We start from the raw sequence: 15,720 nt of genomic DNA on the forward strand, positions 1-15,720 counted from the left end.
GAAAGTAGCTTGTGCTAGTAGCAAATCATATTAAAAATGTTTTTAAGATGATTTGATTGTAGAATCTAAGTGATGGAATCAAGAAGCTTTGTGCGTATGTTTTGGGTTGTATTTCCATACTGTACAAATAACCCCTTGTATTGAACTCTTTGGTCTAGGCTGATTTCTCTTGCAGTTCCGATATGCAAGGTGGTCTTTTTAGGCTTCCTCCCACCCCTGGCCATCTTAAATGAACTTAAGAGTTACTTGTTTGTATGGTAATATGGCTTGACTGTTAACTTTGTATTTATGACCATAAAAGTTTGGAATGTCAAGTTTTATTAGATCAATGATTCAGTGGTGTGCTTTTCCATCATGCAAGACATTGGATGCTTCTGTGTTAGGCCCTGACCTGTAGGGATGGGGCCTATTTCCCTCCTTAAGAGGTGGTTGTAGAAGGGATGAGTTGTCTTCTCACACATCATGGCCATAAGTTGTAAATCCAGGCATCTTGGGCTTTATAACATAAACTTTAAAACAGTGGAGCAGCCTGCACTAGAGAGAGTGGGATACGTTGGAAGCCTCTTGTTGGGCTGAACGCCATCTAGTCGGCGCTTGAAATGCGCTTAGTGTGGTGCTTAGCAGAAATGACAGTGTGCTCTCCTAAAAGCTGTGAAGAGCCCTAATAAATCAGTGTAGAGCAGGTACACATGTTTTCCTACTTTAAATACCTTGTGCCTTCTTGCTGAGATACTAAACTGTGGAGTCTAATTTTAGATGTTCGGGATCGAAAAAAATTGCTTTAGGCAATAACATTCTGTGAAACTAATTTTCATAGGCCAGTAGGTTCATGTGTGACTTCTGCTTTTTGAGTACTTGTAAGTTCATGTATGTCTTGGCAAGGTACAGTGAGCTGTTTGTGTTTACCCAGGTGTTTCAAACAGCAAGTGTCTTAAATCTACATTTGAAAAAAAAAATAATGTTATAAGCTCTGTGCTGAACCAAACTGCCAATTAATGATAAATAACAAATAGAAGCAACAAAGCTAACTCTGTACCAGTTGATTTGTTAGCCATTTGTTGGCCCTGTGTTACATTCCTGCAGAGTATTCCTTGTCTTTGCTGGAGACTGTCTTCTCATGTACACAAAGAATGCAATATTTTGTGGTCACCTCATAATTAACTTAGTGTATTTTCTGTTTAAAATGGTATATAAAAAAAAAAAAAAATCCAGACCTGATTAAGGTAACACAGCTATACTACCTGTCAGTGCCCCTGCTGTCTGGTATATGTGGGCTGTAATGTTCTTCCTTTCATTGAGCAAAACACAGTTTGATTTTAATTGTGAATATTTGTGGGCAAAAGCAATACTTAGCATGTACTTAAGGAGAAAGCTTGAAAGGAAAGCATTTTCTTATACTTGCAGTGTTACTCAGCAGGATTTTAATGTGCTTGCAGGTTTTGACTGAACTGGTTTTGACAGTATCAAGTTTTGGCAACAAAATTGACTTTTGGTTTCTGCTAGTCCTGCTTTGAGCAGTGCGTGGATGTGAGAATGTGCCTGTTTTTGTTTGAGGCAGAGATCTTGCAGCTTTGAGCTACTCCACTATTTTGAGAGCACAATCAAAATGTGACTGTTTTCTTCTGCTGGTGTTACTTGTGTTCACGGGGAAGATGGCAGACCTGTGGACAGAGGGGCAAAAAAGAAAATCAGCTGGAAAAAGGAAACGGGAAATGTAGGTTAGAGCAAGAGGAAAAGAATCTGAGCTGGGAAGTCTAGCAGGCAGAAATCCACTGCAGTTAGAGTGGGGTCAAGTGAAAGAGGATTGAGAGGGGAAAAAAAAAAGATGATGGTGAGACCCAAGATTGAGAGATGTAAAGGAAAAGATGAACAAGTTTGTGGAAACAGATAAAGGTTTCAAAAGAGGTACAATTGTCCTCATAAGTTTGCATAGGAAGGAGGAGTTGGTGTTTGCAGCTTTGGTCTCCTCTAAATTTCAGTTATTTGACTTTGCGCTCTGAGTGTAGTTTTGAGATGAGTTGACTTGGTTTGTAACGTTAGAAGTAATTGCATGATGACAAATTTCCTGAATACTGACAAAGTACTTCTTGCTTCTTCTTTTAGACGGGGCTTGAATCCACCCCACAGAGTGAAGTCAATTTCGATGACAACTTTCACACAACAGGAAATAGAATTTCTGCAGAAACATGGAAATGAAGTAAGTATAAATCACAGAATACCAAGTGATAAGCATTTTTAATATTCAGCTTTGAAATAGTACTTAAGCAAAGCCTGAGGTTTTTTTAAGTAACAAGGAGACAGGAGTCTTGGAGAAAGCTCATTTGAAGTGATACTTCTAAGGAGCTTGTTTCACTTCAGTAGCTGATGATCAGAATGTTGTGTTATTGCCCAGCCTGACCAGTCTAGGTTCATGTAGTCAGATCTTAAGAGACAGGTTTCCTTTTAGGTAAGGCGCCATGCATTTATTTAAACTCCGAATGTCCAGACCTTTAGGCTGACTGCAGCAGTGTCTCCTGAAAGAATCAACCATGACAAACATGAGTGTATTGCTTGTAGATGTATTTCTATGAGCCTTACTGTAGTGTCCGTAGCCTTTTTCTTCAATAAAAATAGTGGTGTTTTGAAGGTTCTTGAAGAGAGGAAGGAAAGGAAGAAATTATTTCCTTTAATGATTAGATAGTGAGCAACTGGATGTGTTAGAGACTTGCGTCAGCTTTGAAGAACTGAAGTTCTAATGTACTGCCTTCGTGTTTGTGTTTTTTAAATAAATGAAAACTAAATCTGGTATAAATGTTGGATTGCATCTTATGGGGGCCTGTGTTCTGGATACTGTTGTTGCTGTCCTCGGTTTGGGGCTGAGGTTTGCATTTCAGTATTGTGCTGTAACATTACAAAGTTGGAGGCAACTTCTAATCAAAATATGGAAAGATTTTGTTTCGCTTTGATTGGATCTGTATTCTGTTTCAGAAGAGTTATTGATCGTAGTCTGTGGAGCATTGTACTAATGTGTTCTTGTGAAGCTCTGTAGGTGTAAAGCTCGTCATTAGTTAAAATGCTGACACTTAACTTTTATAGACTTAGCCTCATTCATAACTGTCAGTTTTAAGAATGAAAATACAACTAGCAATTTCTTTTCCTGTCCTAAGAAATAAGTGTTACTTGTTGAAATGACTGCTAGTCGTTTAGTGGGTGATTGCTCTAGACAAAGCTGGAATGGGGTCTAAACTCTACCAGATAGTACAACGTTTTCTTAATATTTTTGAAAGCTTTTTGAAATTGCTTTGGCTTGTTAAAGCTGTTAAACAATGTAGATATCATAGCATATTGTTGACTTTTTGCATTAGGAGAGTAATAAAGAATCTTTTTTGAGTTTAGGTGAAGTATATAGGAGTCTGTTGCCTTAAGATTAGATTGTGAACTCTAACTTTGCTTTACTAACTTTGCTTCACTTTAATTTCCTAAGTATAGGGGAAAACATACAAGTATATATGTGTATATATATGCGTGGTTCTAAAGTATGCATACATGTGTGTATTTATGTACGTCTATATTTGAGGGCTGCTCCAAAAATAATGCTGCCTCTCTTATTATGTTTGCCCACAATGTCAGAGGTGGATGTTGGTGGTATGGCAGTAGAGGTCAAACCTTCTTGCCAGTATTCCCTTAAAATTTATTGCCATGTGATAGATGTCAGGAGAGGGATGTCTGACAGAATGGTGTTGGACAATGGAAGCCACTGGCATTCATTGACACTTGTTGAATATGCATGAGATCCAGCATTGGTTGTGAGCACAGTGAGGTGGCGGGTGGTGTGTTTCAGCAGTGGTGATAGCAGTAGTGGGGCACCTCTGCTAGTGCAGACTTCGAAGTGTGATGTGCAGTTTCTTGTTCCTTACTGGTGAAAATACATAGCTCCTGGTGGTGACTGTGCTGAAAAACAGTGTTTTGTAGCTGAGAGTTTGCTCTATCAAATAGATGTTGTACAGTTTGTATCTGTTGTAGGTTCTATGGAAATAAATAGGAGGCATTAATTTCAGAGCAGCTTATATAAATGTACACACACCTGCATTTGTTTTTCAGGTTTTTTTCTGAATCTGTTATGGATAGAGAATGTGATGACTTTTTTCACTGATTTGAAACCTGAAGTGGTCCTTACATAGTTGATCAACATAGTTGTCCACATTATAGAACTGACTACCCTGTAATTATGATTTATTTTATTCGTACTTTACTGCCAACATAAATACACTTGAGATATCTGCAGTGACATACTGTTTCAAAAAGCACATGTCTTTGTTGTAGTATTTATTGCTCTCATTGATAAAAACATTATAATGATTTAAATGAGCTACCTCATAACAACAGAGGCACATCTTATTTGTAGATAATAGATAGCTTGCTGAAGTGTTAATGCTTTAAATACCCTTAGAAGTTTAAAGCCTAATTAAGCATGCTTTCACTTCATCGTGCTATATGTTGTAGTAGTAAAGTAGCAGCTTTGTGTTAGTATTGACCTTAGTTAAGTATTAGGTAGATGAAATTCATCTCACTTGACAAAAAGCCTTTATTTATTTATTTATTTATTTACATCTGTGCTGATGTTAAGAAATGAAACTTTCTGATCTGAACTTTGTCAGACATGGAACCGTCCAAAGTTTTAGAGATCAGTATGAAACGAAGTTCAGTCTCTAGATGTTTTGGATGTTGGTAGCACGCAGCGTTTTAGTTCTGCAACTAGAAGAAAAATGAAGTTTTTATTCCAAGTTGGGGTTTTTAGTGTTTGTTTTTCTATGTTGTGTAAAATACTTTTATAAAGCCAGGGCCTCTGTAGTAAACTTTTCTATTTCTGGATCAATGGATCATGGTGTAGCGCAGGGAATATGTTCGCTGTTGAAAGAAAAATAGCAAGAAATCACACTAAACAAACATTCACTGAGATAAAGTCATTATTAAGGTGGTGATTTGTTCTTGGAGGAAGTAGTTTTCCAGTGTCCTTCAGGGAGTTGTTCATGAAGTCAGTGTATTGTGTGAGGTTGAAGTTCCCTTAAAAACAAGGGGTAACGTTTTCTTAGCTCCTGAAATAGTAGCTTTTCCCCAATTGTCACAAATTGCTGTCTTCTGTCACACGTGGTTAAACCAGTGTTTACTAGAAGGCTTGAAGGATGAAGGAAATTCTATTTTTCTGTGTATTTTTTTCTCCTTTCCATGGAGATCAGTGTATGAAGTATTTTAATAGGTATGCTAAGGAGTGTGTGGTGTGGAGACTCACTTAATTATGAGCATTCAGAGAGAGCTGATGTTAGGCCTCTGATTCAGTAATGTGATGTTAGTGTAAAGTGAACTTACCGCTTGTGGTAAGTGGCCATGGTACTCATCTCATTACCGTTACAGCTGTGAGTATCTGCACAGCACCCTCTTACCAAATATAAAAAATAGTAATATGAGGCAAAGTTGTTACATAATAGTAAATTTTTTCGTGTTATTGTCATCTGCCAAATACTTTGTAATTTTTCTCAATAACTTATTTTAAAATGTGTGTATTGGTGGCAAATGACTTTGTTCTTTTATTTGGAAAAACTGTCTTGCTCTGGGATGGATGCTCACCTGAGCTAGTGAGCAGAATGCTGTGCAGGTGTTTTCGGCTGCCTGAAAGTAGTTTCATGGTGTTTAAGTATGCTTTCCTGTGACCCTTACTTAATGGCACCTGTTGCCCTGGTTTAGATTGGGATAGAGCTGGTTTACTTCATAGTAGCTGATATACCTGTTTTCTGCTCTCTAGATTCCAGGAAGATATGGAACTCCAGAACTGGTAGCAGTATGGGCCTGGTCCAAAGCTAATCTTTGGGTTGAACAAAATGCTGCCCTAGAATTTTCTTGACTGTGGAAAGTAGACTAGAAGCTGGGAGTGGAAGAAATGGTAGTAAGCTGGCCCTGATGAGTCCTGACAGTGTGAGCTGTGCAGTCAGGTGTCCTTGCGGTATATCCCTGGTTCTGTTAATACGATATAGAGATGGATAAGCTGACTGCATGTGGAGCAATGTCTTTGTTAGCAGGATTTGCTAGCATGGACTGTGCTTATGAAAGCAGATGTAGTTTTTGGACCCAAACTGTCTTTGAAATCTGTGTACTGACAGTATAAAATTCCTTAAACCTACAGAGATTAATGAATAATATTGACATTAGGAATGCTGAACTACTAAACAAAGCTATAACTTGCTTACATAAGGGAACTGTTTCCAAATCTTTCTTCCTGTGGTGAATGTTATGTTTTGGAACATAGTTCTAGTGTATAGTAATCTCATTATTTGCACTGTCAGCATTACATTTGGTGCACAATAGAATATTTTGCTGGGGGGAGGGAGGAATCTAATTTTGTGTTTACCAGACTGCTGAAAGGTAATATCTCATTAGAGGTTTTTAAACAAGTCTGACACAGGTAATCTTCCCGTGTGGCGGAATGTCTGGATCTAAACAAGAAGTGCTCTATTGCTATAGTATTTTCTACTTGAAGGATAATTTCTCCCAGCAGAAGTACACGTTTTACTATAGCTTATCCTTGCCATGCTGTCTTTTACTGCATAGCATGGCCTGACTGAATCTGTATGATTCCTAACTAGCATAGCTAGGCTAACAGGAGTTTAAATGTGGTGGCTCAATGTGTTGTGTAAGCAGAAGGCCTTTGTTTCTCCCATATCTGCCTTCCCACACACACAGGAGATCTATATCAGTGAAATAGTTATGACATGGTGAAATGTTTGGTGGCTGAAACACATAGCACTAGAACAGAAGTAGCTGAACTCTCAAATTGTCAGGCTTTCTGCAAAATCGAGTGGATACAGCTGTTTTCTCTGTGAGCAGTTTTTAGTGCATCTTTCCCTCCCCACCACGTGAATCTATAGCTATCCTCCCATCACCACCAAATGCAACCATCCAAACCTAGAAACAGATAAATTGGTGCTCCTTTGAGCCCTGTCTGGAACTTGTAAAAGTAAGAAATAAGATAGGGGGCTGGGTTTTAAATGAGAAGCCTTTCTGGTCAACTTGGTTTTGTGGAGTACTAGATACAAAATGAGTAGTGTCAGTTCTTTAGTCTCCTGTGCCAAAGCTGAAAACAAACACAATCCCTCAAACTGTAGGACTATAAAAGGTGTATAGAAAAGCAGGTGGGTAAAGGTGTTTAGTCTAGGAAAGTATTTATCCCTCAGATAGAATAGTTGTTGAGTACAGTCTCAGAGAAACCAAAGATATAAAGACAAATTGTAGAATCCTTGGAGTTGGAAGGTGCCATATTGTACTCACTTGGCCCAGTTTTTCCTTTTTGTGATGTTATGTCAGCTTGCAGTTTCTGCCTTTTTAAAAACCCTCTCCAGGGTTTTTATCTAGGTCAGGGTGAGTAGGTTGAGGCTGGTTGTGGTTCTCTTTTCCTTATTGCTGCATGCTGTACTTACTGATCTAATTCTGCACTTCCCAGTATCTAGTTGCCAAATGTCTAATGACATCCCTTACAGGTCTGAAGCTTGTTGGCAGAGAACAGATGCTGTTCTTCCCAAACCAGTTGTAAAAGTGTCCTCACAAGCTTTAAAATCCCACTAAGATAGCTATTCTGAGTCTTGATTTCTTCTAATTATTGTCATGTAACAAGGTTTGCTCAACTTTCCTTTATCTCGTTATTTTGCAGCTCCTATGATATTCACTGAGATGTAGTAGAGGCAAGCAAAACTTCCAAGTCTTCCTTCTGTCAACCTTTCAACAAACTGGACTTTCAAATACTGCATGTGCTTACTCATCGTGATTTCAGCATGTCTTTTTTTCTTGCTGCATTGGTGACCCAGTGGGACATGAACTAATTATACTTTTCAGGGACAGTGGACAATGATTATGGATTGTTGGATATGTTCCACTGTTTCTAGGGGCTCCCATGTAACTTGAATGTTTACTCTTGGCTCTGACTTGCGAGGCTCTTCTCATCTAAGAAGAGCATTTTGTTTAATAGAGCCTTGGTTATCAAAAGGAGGAGTATAGCACAGCCTTTGGATGTACAGAGCTTTTGAGCAGGAGCTTTATTTGTGCTGCTGTTGTGAAAAGAACAATATTAAATGGCTGAACTAGGGTTAGCTCAAGAAAATGAGGTGAAGTAGAAGGGTTTCAGAAAGCTTAAGGATTTTGGATCTGATACCTTAATATAGAAGTTGTGTAACTTTGTGATGGATTTGGATACTTCTCAGACTGCAGTATGTGAAAGAGAAGAGGAGGTAATTCTGTGGGAATAAAGCTTAGGATGTATATTGAAACTTGGGCAGGTATTAATCAGGCATATACCTGATTAAGGTATGAGGTAGTTAGGTGCTTAATTAAAAAATACATGCTCTTCAAGGACTTCGGGTTTGATATCCCAAAGTATATATATAATTTGTTTTATTTTTTCTTTTTTTTTAATATATTAAGTTTATATTCGAAATCTTTAATAGAACATCTAAACCCTTAAAACATGTTTTACAGAAGATTTATATGCCCTCTACCAGCTTCTTACACATTTTCTTTTTTTCCATGTGTTGGCACTTGCTGTGAATCACTGTGCTAATTTGTCCAGGTGTCCTGAGGCATCTCAGGATAGAAAGTACATAGAACTGGAGCTCATGCTGAAGTGCTCTCAGGTGAAGTTGCTGGTCTGATTTTCTGCCTTTTTTTAATATGATTAATCTTGCAGTATCTCAAGTGCAGTCAAATTCACATAGTAGATTTAAACAGTGGTAAGTGGGGAGTGACATGGGTACCCTGAATGTAAGTGCTGAAGACCCCACTGTAACTAGGCTTCAAATAATGTGACGTTAATTTAAAAAGAACAAAAATAAAAAATAAAAAATAAAAACAACTTCCTTGAGCTTTCCTGTAAGACTAACATTTGAATGGCTCTGAAATGGTGTGATCTGGTCAATAAAACTGCTTCTCACTTTGTTTTGCACTGGCTATTGTAGTTAGTAACTTTGTAGCTTAATATGATAGAAAGGTGACTATTTCAAGTTACAGTGTTAACAAGTTCTGTCTCTGACTACAGTTAGTATTGCCATGTTATAATTTCCAAGTTTGATTTCATTCTGTAATGCTGTGCAGCTTTCCGCCATTTACTTTTTTTTTGTAGACAGCTGACCATGGTCTGTTACAGCTTGCTTGAAGCATAATCAATGCATTATTGTGGATCCCTGTCTCGTCAGATGATGGTAACAAAAGTATAGCTAGAAAGAGCATACAGGTCACTAGCAAACGAGCAAAGACAACGGGCCTTTTATTGTGCTCTCAGTGCTCGCTCCCAGTGGCTGCTGATGTTCAAAGCATTGGGTGGTACTCCATACAGAAATAGACATAACTGTCTTTTATTAGTTTCCCATGTGATACTAAAACTTAATTTACAACCAAAAAAAAAAAAAAAAAAAAAAATCTCTAAGAAGATTAATTTGAATTTAAGATTTCCAGAATGTTATATTTACTCTTTACAAATTTTTTATGTAATGAAACTTAAGTGAAATTTAGGCGTATGGAAGTTTAATGGTAGTAGAAATATTAGTGAAAACTGTTAATTAAAATAAGCGCTGCTTGCTGAAGCATGTGAGACTAAATGTAGGTTTTTCTGCTTGGGTGCTGTATGTTGTGGTATTCCCCTCTTACGCATGTATTAGAAATACTCTTCTCCCTGCTTCCAGTGACAGAGAACCAATGCCTGGCAGGTTTAATTAACTTGTTATGGTGACTTAAGACATATTCAGTTACTGCTTTTGTGTTCAAGTGCTTAGAAGAACAGAGTTGCTCCAGGAAATGTTTTTAGAAGCCTGAAGGTTAAATGTGCAAGAACCAACTCCTTCAAGAAGCTTGCATCAAGTATTTTAAACCAGCAGTGTATTTGGACAGTACAGCCCTCCTTTTATAGTCCTACAGCTATTTGTGTACACACAACTGTTGCCTGCTCTAGCTGTGTAGCTGGTAATGTAGCTGGTTGTAAAGGATCTCTCTTTCTCCTAGAAATAGCCAGTAGTGCCCAGGGGGTCATTGAGTCAGTCTTTGTTATTGATGTATTCTTCCCACCCTGCTTAGGCACCTCACTCTGAAGATGAAGCAGAAGACTGAGGGAAGAAGTTTAAAAATTAGAAAAACAAAAACAAAATGAACAACAACAAAAAAACAACTCTGTGGTTTGAATTTGAACTGATCTCTTAGTGAACTTCCATGCTACTAGTGACATAGTAATTGTGATGGGTTTCTTGGATCTGATTTTGGTGTTGTAGAAGAAATGTGAAGACTTCAGCGGCCTAAAATGAGTAGGGAGCAGCACCTCCTCTTTTGCTCATGATCTTATTTTAGGCTGGATGCACACTGATCATCAGTGAGTAGCCCTTTCTACGAGTTGCAGGGTAAAATAGAGGCTTGTCCAAAATTAGGTACAGCTCTTTCTTTCTGTCTGTGCTTCTGGGTGTTCCTTGAAAAGTTAGAACTGGGATTGGGGGTGGAGGGAGGGAAGTAGGGGACAACAACTGTGAGTGAGTTCCAGTATACCAATTCCCACTGTATTTAGCCAGAAACAGGGTTTTTCAGCTCCTGGCAGTCAGCTGGCTGCTAGTTGGTGCAGTTGTACTTACAAATATAAACGTAAAAATGCTACTGCAGGCTCACATCAGAGCATCCACTGCAGATTTCTAAAGGTAGACGTGAACATTTTCTAGTTGTGTACTGCAGCTGTAGAAGTAATGCTTAGATGGATTGAAAGATTGTTACTGTGTAAAATAGTGCTTCATACTCCTAGCTGTTATTTTAGGGCAGGCTTTTGAGTTTAACCAAGTCTGTGGTTTGTAACCTATTCATATGAAGAAGTATTACACAGTAACCTTTGGTTTCATTTCATCCATGAACAGACTGCAAGTGATGACTGTTTCTTAGCAAACTCTGAACAGTATGTTAAACTTAATTCTTTTGTGGACTATAGTTGCTAAATGAGTGCTGTAGAACTGATGAGCTTATTGGAAGTAGAGGCTGCTAATGTTATTTTTAGTTGAGTATTTGAATCATTAATTTAGCTGTCCTTTGATTCTTAAATGTTTCCCACTGCTTGCCTCTATCCAGTAAACAGTGGAGTATTAGATTTAATCAAGCTGAATGAAATCACAATGTCAAATGTGAAATATGTACTTTTTCTTGTCTGTCTAGTCCAGATAAATCTTTGAAATGACTGATCAAATGTGATGGCCATTGTTGCTACAATTAGGGTAAAGTTAAGTGGCTATGGAAAGATGCACCCTCTCACCCACCTCCCCCACCAGAGTTAGTGCCTGTATTGGGAAGGTGATGTAGTGAAAGTAGCACAGCTGCTACCTTAATATGCCAGCTTTCAAGGCAGTCAGTCTGTGCAGCTCCTACACTTGTTTGAGTACGTGCTTCCTCTGAAGGTCATTGGAGATGATGCTGAAGACCTGATACTATTGCAGGGATGGAAGGGAGCAGTTGTAGGAGGCTTAGAAGAGGGATGGCCAGAATGATTTCAAAAGTGGTGTGGGAAGAAAGGATGTGCATCATAAATCTTTTGACTCTGTTTCTCTGGAAGAAATCTCATCAAAATGGCAGTGCCTGTTTCTAGAGGTTTGCTGATGTCTGGTATGCATGTTCAGGATACTTGTGGAGTATTTGTAAGTGCTGATTATAACAGTACGCAAACTTGTGTGTCTTTTGCTTTTGAGAACAGTCACATTTCCTCTCTGAAGCGTGCTTTACAGTTGGTTTGATTCTTTCTATCTCACAACTGCAATTTTAAAAAAATGAAATCAAAGGAAGAGTAGTTCTTTCTCCTCCTTCTCTCATAGATGGTCACTTAAAAATATTTGATACCAAAATGATACCTAAAGTTTAGAGAAAGGTAAGAAAGGCTATTTAAAAATGAAATAAAAATCCCATACTCAAACAGTATCATAATGAGTAAAATGGAAATATTTTAAGGCTTCTGTCTGGAACTTCATGGTGTAACGTGGAATCTGTTGAAGCAGTTTAAACTGTGAGGTACAAGTAATGCTGTGCGTAGAAGCAAGTGAAACAGAAGGGCTAAAGTTCATCATAGGTAGTGTTCAGATGCTTTGTCCTTTTATGAGAGCATATACTTTGCAAAAGCAGTGTTTTCTAGTGGAACTGGATGTTAGGATTCACTTGCCCTGCAGAGACAGATGGTCTTTTGACTTGAAGTATTTAGACCAGTACGTGCTGCACCAGAAGCTTGATCTGGAACAAAAACTGTGCAGCCACACACTTTCTAATGCTTTGCCTACATTAGCAATCAAACTTGAATAGGTTTTGAACTAAGGTATTTTCTATTATTAACCAGTCTTCTTTATTTTTAATCTTCTAAGGTGTGCAAACAGATTTGGCTAGGCCTATTTGATGATAGATCATCAGCAATTCCAGACTTCAGGGATCCACAGAAAGTAAAGGAGTTTCTCCAGGAAAAATATGAGAAGAAAAGATGGTAAGATAGCTTTGCAATTTACAATGTTTGCTTCTGACAAGAAGTAAATATTGACTGTTATTCTTGAGTGTACTTTCCCTTTTGTGTGCTCTTTAGACTAGATTGCACAGCTCTAAGGTAAAATGCTCTATTGAACTTTTATTCATAGATCCTACAGGAAAGCAGAAGGGAGAAAAATAACTATTTAAAGAACTTTCTCAGTGCGTAGTTCATATTAATGACATTATCTTAAGCCATTTCTATTTCAACAGCAATGTGAAATAGGAGTCATGCAGGCTTTTCTTAGGAGGTAGAAGGTGTGGGTGGTTTGTATTCCAAATAAAATAAGTTTAAAAATGAATGAATTGGCATTCTAGTCCATTTAAAAATAAAAATAAAAAAATCTGACATTTAACTCATAGGCGTTTTGGAAACTGCTGGTGGTTTGTTGTTGGGTCAGTGGTTAGAACAGCAAAGCTGAGATCTTCCACGAGACTCAAGTGTGAAAACTGGATGTTCAGCAGAACTTTTCATGTTAAACTTATAAAAACAATTGCTCCTTTGGATGTAGGTATGTTCCCCCAGAGCAAGCAAAGGTTGTGGCATCAGTCCACGCATCCATATCGGGGTCTTCTGCTAGTAGTACAAGCAGCACACCTGAGGTGAAGCCCCTCAAATCTCTATTGGGAGAAGCTGCACCTGCACTGCACTTAAACAAGGGCACACCTAGCCAGGTGAGTAACAGGACAGAACTATTCAGTACTATATCTTGTTCAGTGGCATAGGAATTGTTGCAGTAGCAGCTTTTATGTTATAACCATTTAAGCTTATTTATTTTATTGAAGTATAAAAGTGCTTACATATCAGGTTCTAAATTTAAAGTTGTTTCTATTTAAATAAAAATGATTTTTTCATGATTATTTTCAAAATACAGATTTTGTGTGTGTGTGTGTGTGACTGGCACATCTAATTACAATTGCTTTTCTGCTTAAGTATGTCAATATGCTGTATCCAGTGTGTTATATTTTAAGCATGTTTTTCTTAAAGAAACAATAAAATAGCTGACATTCATTATTAATTTCATGGCTAAGAGCACGTATGTGAGAAGCATGCGTGTTAATTGTTACTTTTTTCCTTATTCTGTGGCTGTCTTACTGAGTGTTGTTTGCAAAGCCTCTGTGTGCTGATATAAAGCCAAATGACACTATGTACATATACTTAAAATCAAAGATGGCTTTTGAAAAAATGTTTTTACCTTTAGGGTGCAGGCAGCTCTTCAGCAGACCTCGTACAGACTCACATTGGGAATTTGCAGCTTGCAGCCTTCCTGTGACATCCCTCAGTATTTTCCTCCTGCTGAATTCTGAAAACTTCTTCAGAATGCAATGAATAACTATTTTGCAACTTGTAAAATGAAGTTTTATTGCTTGAATTTGAACAGTGTTTACAGTTTGAAATGCATGATTTTAACATTGTTTGCTTTTAAGCTGTTAATTTGTTCTTATTTGATCCTTTAATCCACAAGTCTGCTGCAGAGTTCACTTAAAAGCTGCCATGGTATTGTAAAATAACATCTTCCTACTGTAGGAGAAAGGTTTGTGCTGTATACAGCACCTTGAACTTCAAGAATAAATGACTTCTTAAGGAAGTAAGCTTAGTATGTCTTTTTTTATTTTTTTTCTTTAGCATTTTGTATAAGCCTATTTGGTAAAACATCGGTTTTGTTTTAGCTAATTTGGATGTTGTTTGTAGTCTCCTGTTGTAGGCCGATCTCAAGGACAGCAGCAACAAGAAAAGAAACAATTTGACCTTCTCAGTGACCTTGGCTCAGATATCTTTGCTGCTCCCGCTCCTCAGTCAGCTGCAACAGCAAATTTTGCTAATTTTGCACACTTTAACAGTCATACAGGTAAGTATTCTGAGCAACGTATCCCTTGTTTTGTATGCATAAAATGTGGTTTTAATTTTTGATTACTCTGGATTACACTTACCCACAAGGTATATCTAATTTCTGTGCTTTGAGAGTGTTTTGTCGATTATGTTTAGATCTTTCTATGTGGAAGCAGAAGACACAACTAATGGTAATCCTGATTTTTGGTATTTTTTTTTCTTTTTGGAGTGGGAGTTGCTGTAGCTATTTTCTATGATATGTATGATTAGAACATTTTCTGCCTACTGACAGAACTTTAAATTCTTTGGAGGAGAGAGTGAAAGGATGAGTAACAGAATGTAGAAAGAAGCTGATATTAGACCTTTAATTTTCTTTTTGAGAAGTATTAGAGCAATCATGGAAAGAAAGCAAATAAAAAGACTAAGGGAGATCAAAAGCATTGACAATAACTGTCAGTTTGTTACAGGAAAGACAAAGGCACCCTCAGTTTAAAGAATGACTTTTCCCTCTACCACCCCCTCCTTGTGTTTCCATTTGAAAACCAAATAAAGCCTATATGTGTAGTAGTCTCTACTTTCAGGGAGAGTAAACAAGCCTTGAGCATGTCTTCACTGGGTAGAAGGGGTAGGCTTTTATTCTTTTAAGAAAGTCTTCGGTAAAATGTATTGAGCCCTCAGGGCGAATTTTCAGCCAAATATCTCAGGTCATAGAATTCTATCCGAAATAAAAAGTTGATTCTGCAGTCGCTGAAGTATGTTGTTGTGAACTTGCATTGTAATTGTGGGAAAGTACCTTTGCCTGCCTGGCCTGAATGAGTTTTTCATCTAGTTTTTTTTGAGATGAGCTAGTGCTGCTAAGCCAACAAGAAAAACAGACATTTCTCAGAAACCTGAAGCTGTTAACAACTGAGAGGAAGAGTGACTGGGGGACTCCTGTCATACGCTTGAAGAATTAAGCAAAGTATCAAAGACTTGCTTAAATTTAACTTTCAAAATATGGTGCACAGTTAGTTCAAATCAGTAATAAAGAATAGGAAATTCTGTTGTAGTGTGCTTTGTGAAGTCCTTAATGTAAGATTTCACATTAATCACTGTTTTGAAAGGTGTATTTAAGTGTGAAAACCTATGCTGACTGGTCAGTATTTTGTACATTTCTACTGTAGACATTCAAGTGTTTTAAATTTGTACTGAATTAATCTGTATTCACACATACCTAACACGTGTGACTTCTAGGTTGTGGAAGTCCTGTTCAAGGTATATTTCAGTACTGTGTTCCAAATCTAGTTAAAACTGCTGTATCTCTTCTGGTCCATTTTTTTTGAATGGGTAAAAGAACAGTATAAATATTCTAGAAT

At 37.6% G+C, this 15,720-nt stretch overlaps 1 protein-coding gene across 7 annotated transcripts in view; it reads left to right on the forward strand.

Annotated features, from left to right (window-relative positions):
* Nucleotides 1-15,720, forward strand: part of AGFG1 (ArfGAP with FG repeats 1) — a 35,385-nt gene that overhangs the window by 6,246 nt on the left and 13,419 nt on the right. For all 7 annotated transcript variants that reach the window (XM_072343984.1, XM_072343986.1, XM_072343987.1 and 4 more), the window contains exons 2-5: nucleotides 2,104-2,197; nucleotides 12,381-12,496; nucleotides 13,047-13,209; nucleotides 14,228-14,384. In XM_072343984.1, coding sequence (XP_072200085.1) covers nucleotides 2,104-2,197; nucleotides 12,381-12,496; nucleotides 13,047-13,209; nucleotides 14,228-14,384 — 530 coding nt within the window. The remainder of the gene's footprint in view (nucleotides 1-2,103; nucleotides 2,198-12,380; nucleotides 12,497-13,046; nucleotides 13,210-14,227; nucleotides 14,385-15,720) is intronic.

The sequence above is a fragment of the Excalfactoria chinensis genome, chromosome 9, assembly GCF_039878825.1.
Source record: "Excalfactoria chinensis isolate bCotChi1 chromosome 9, bCotChi1.hap2, whole genome shotgun sequence".
Classification (NCBI taxonomy): domain Eukaryota; kingdom Metazoa; phylum Chordata; class Aves; order Galliformes; family Phasianidae; genus Excalfactoria; species Excalfactoria chinensis.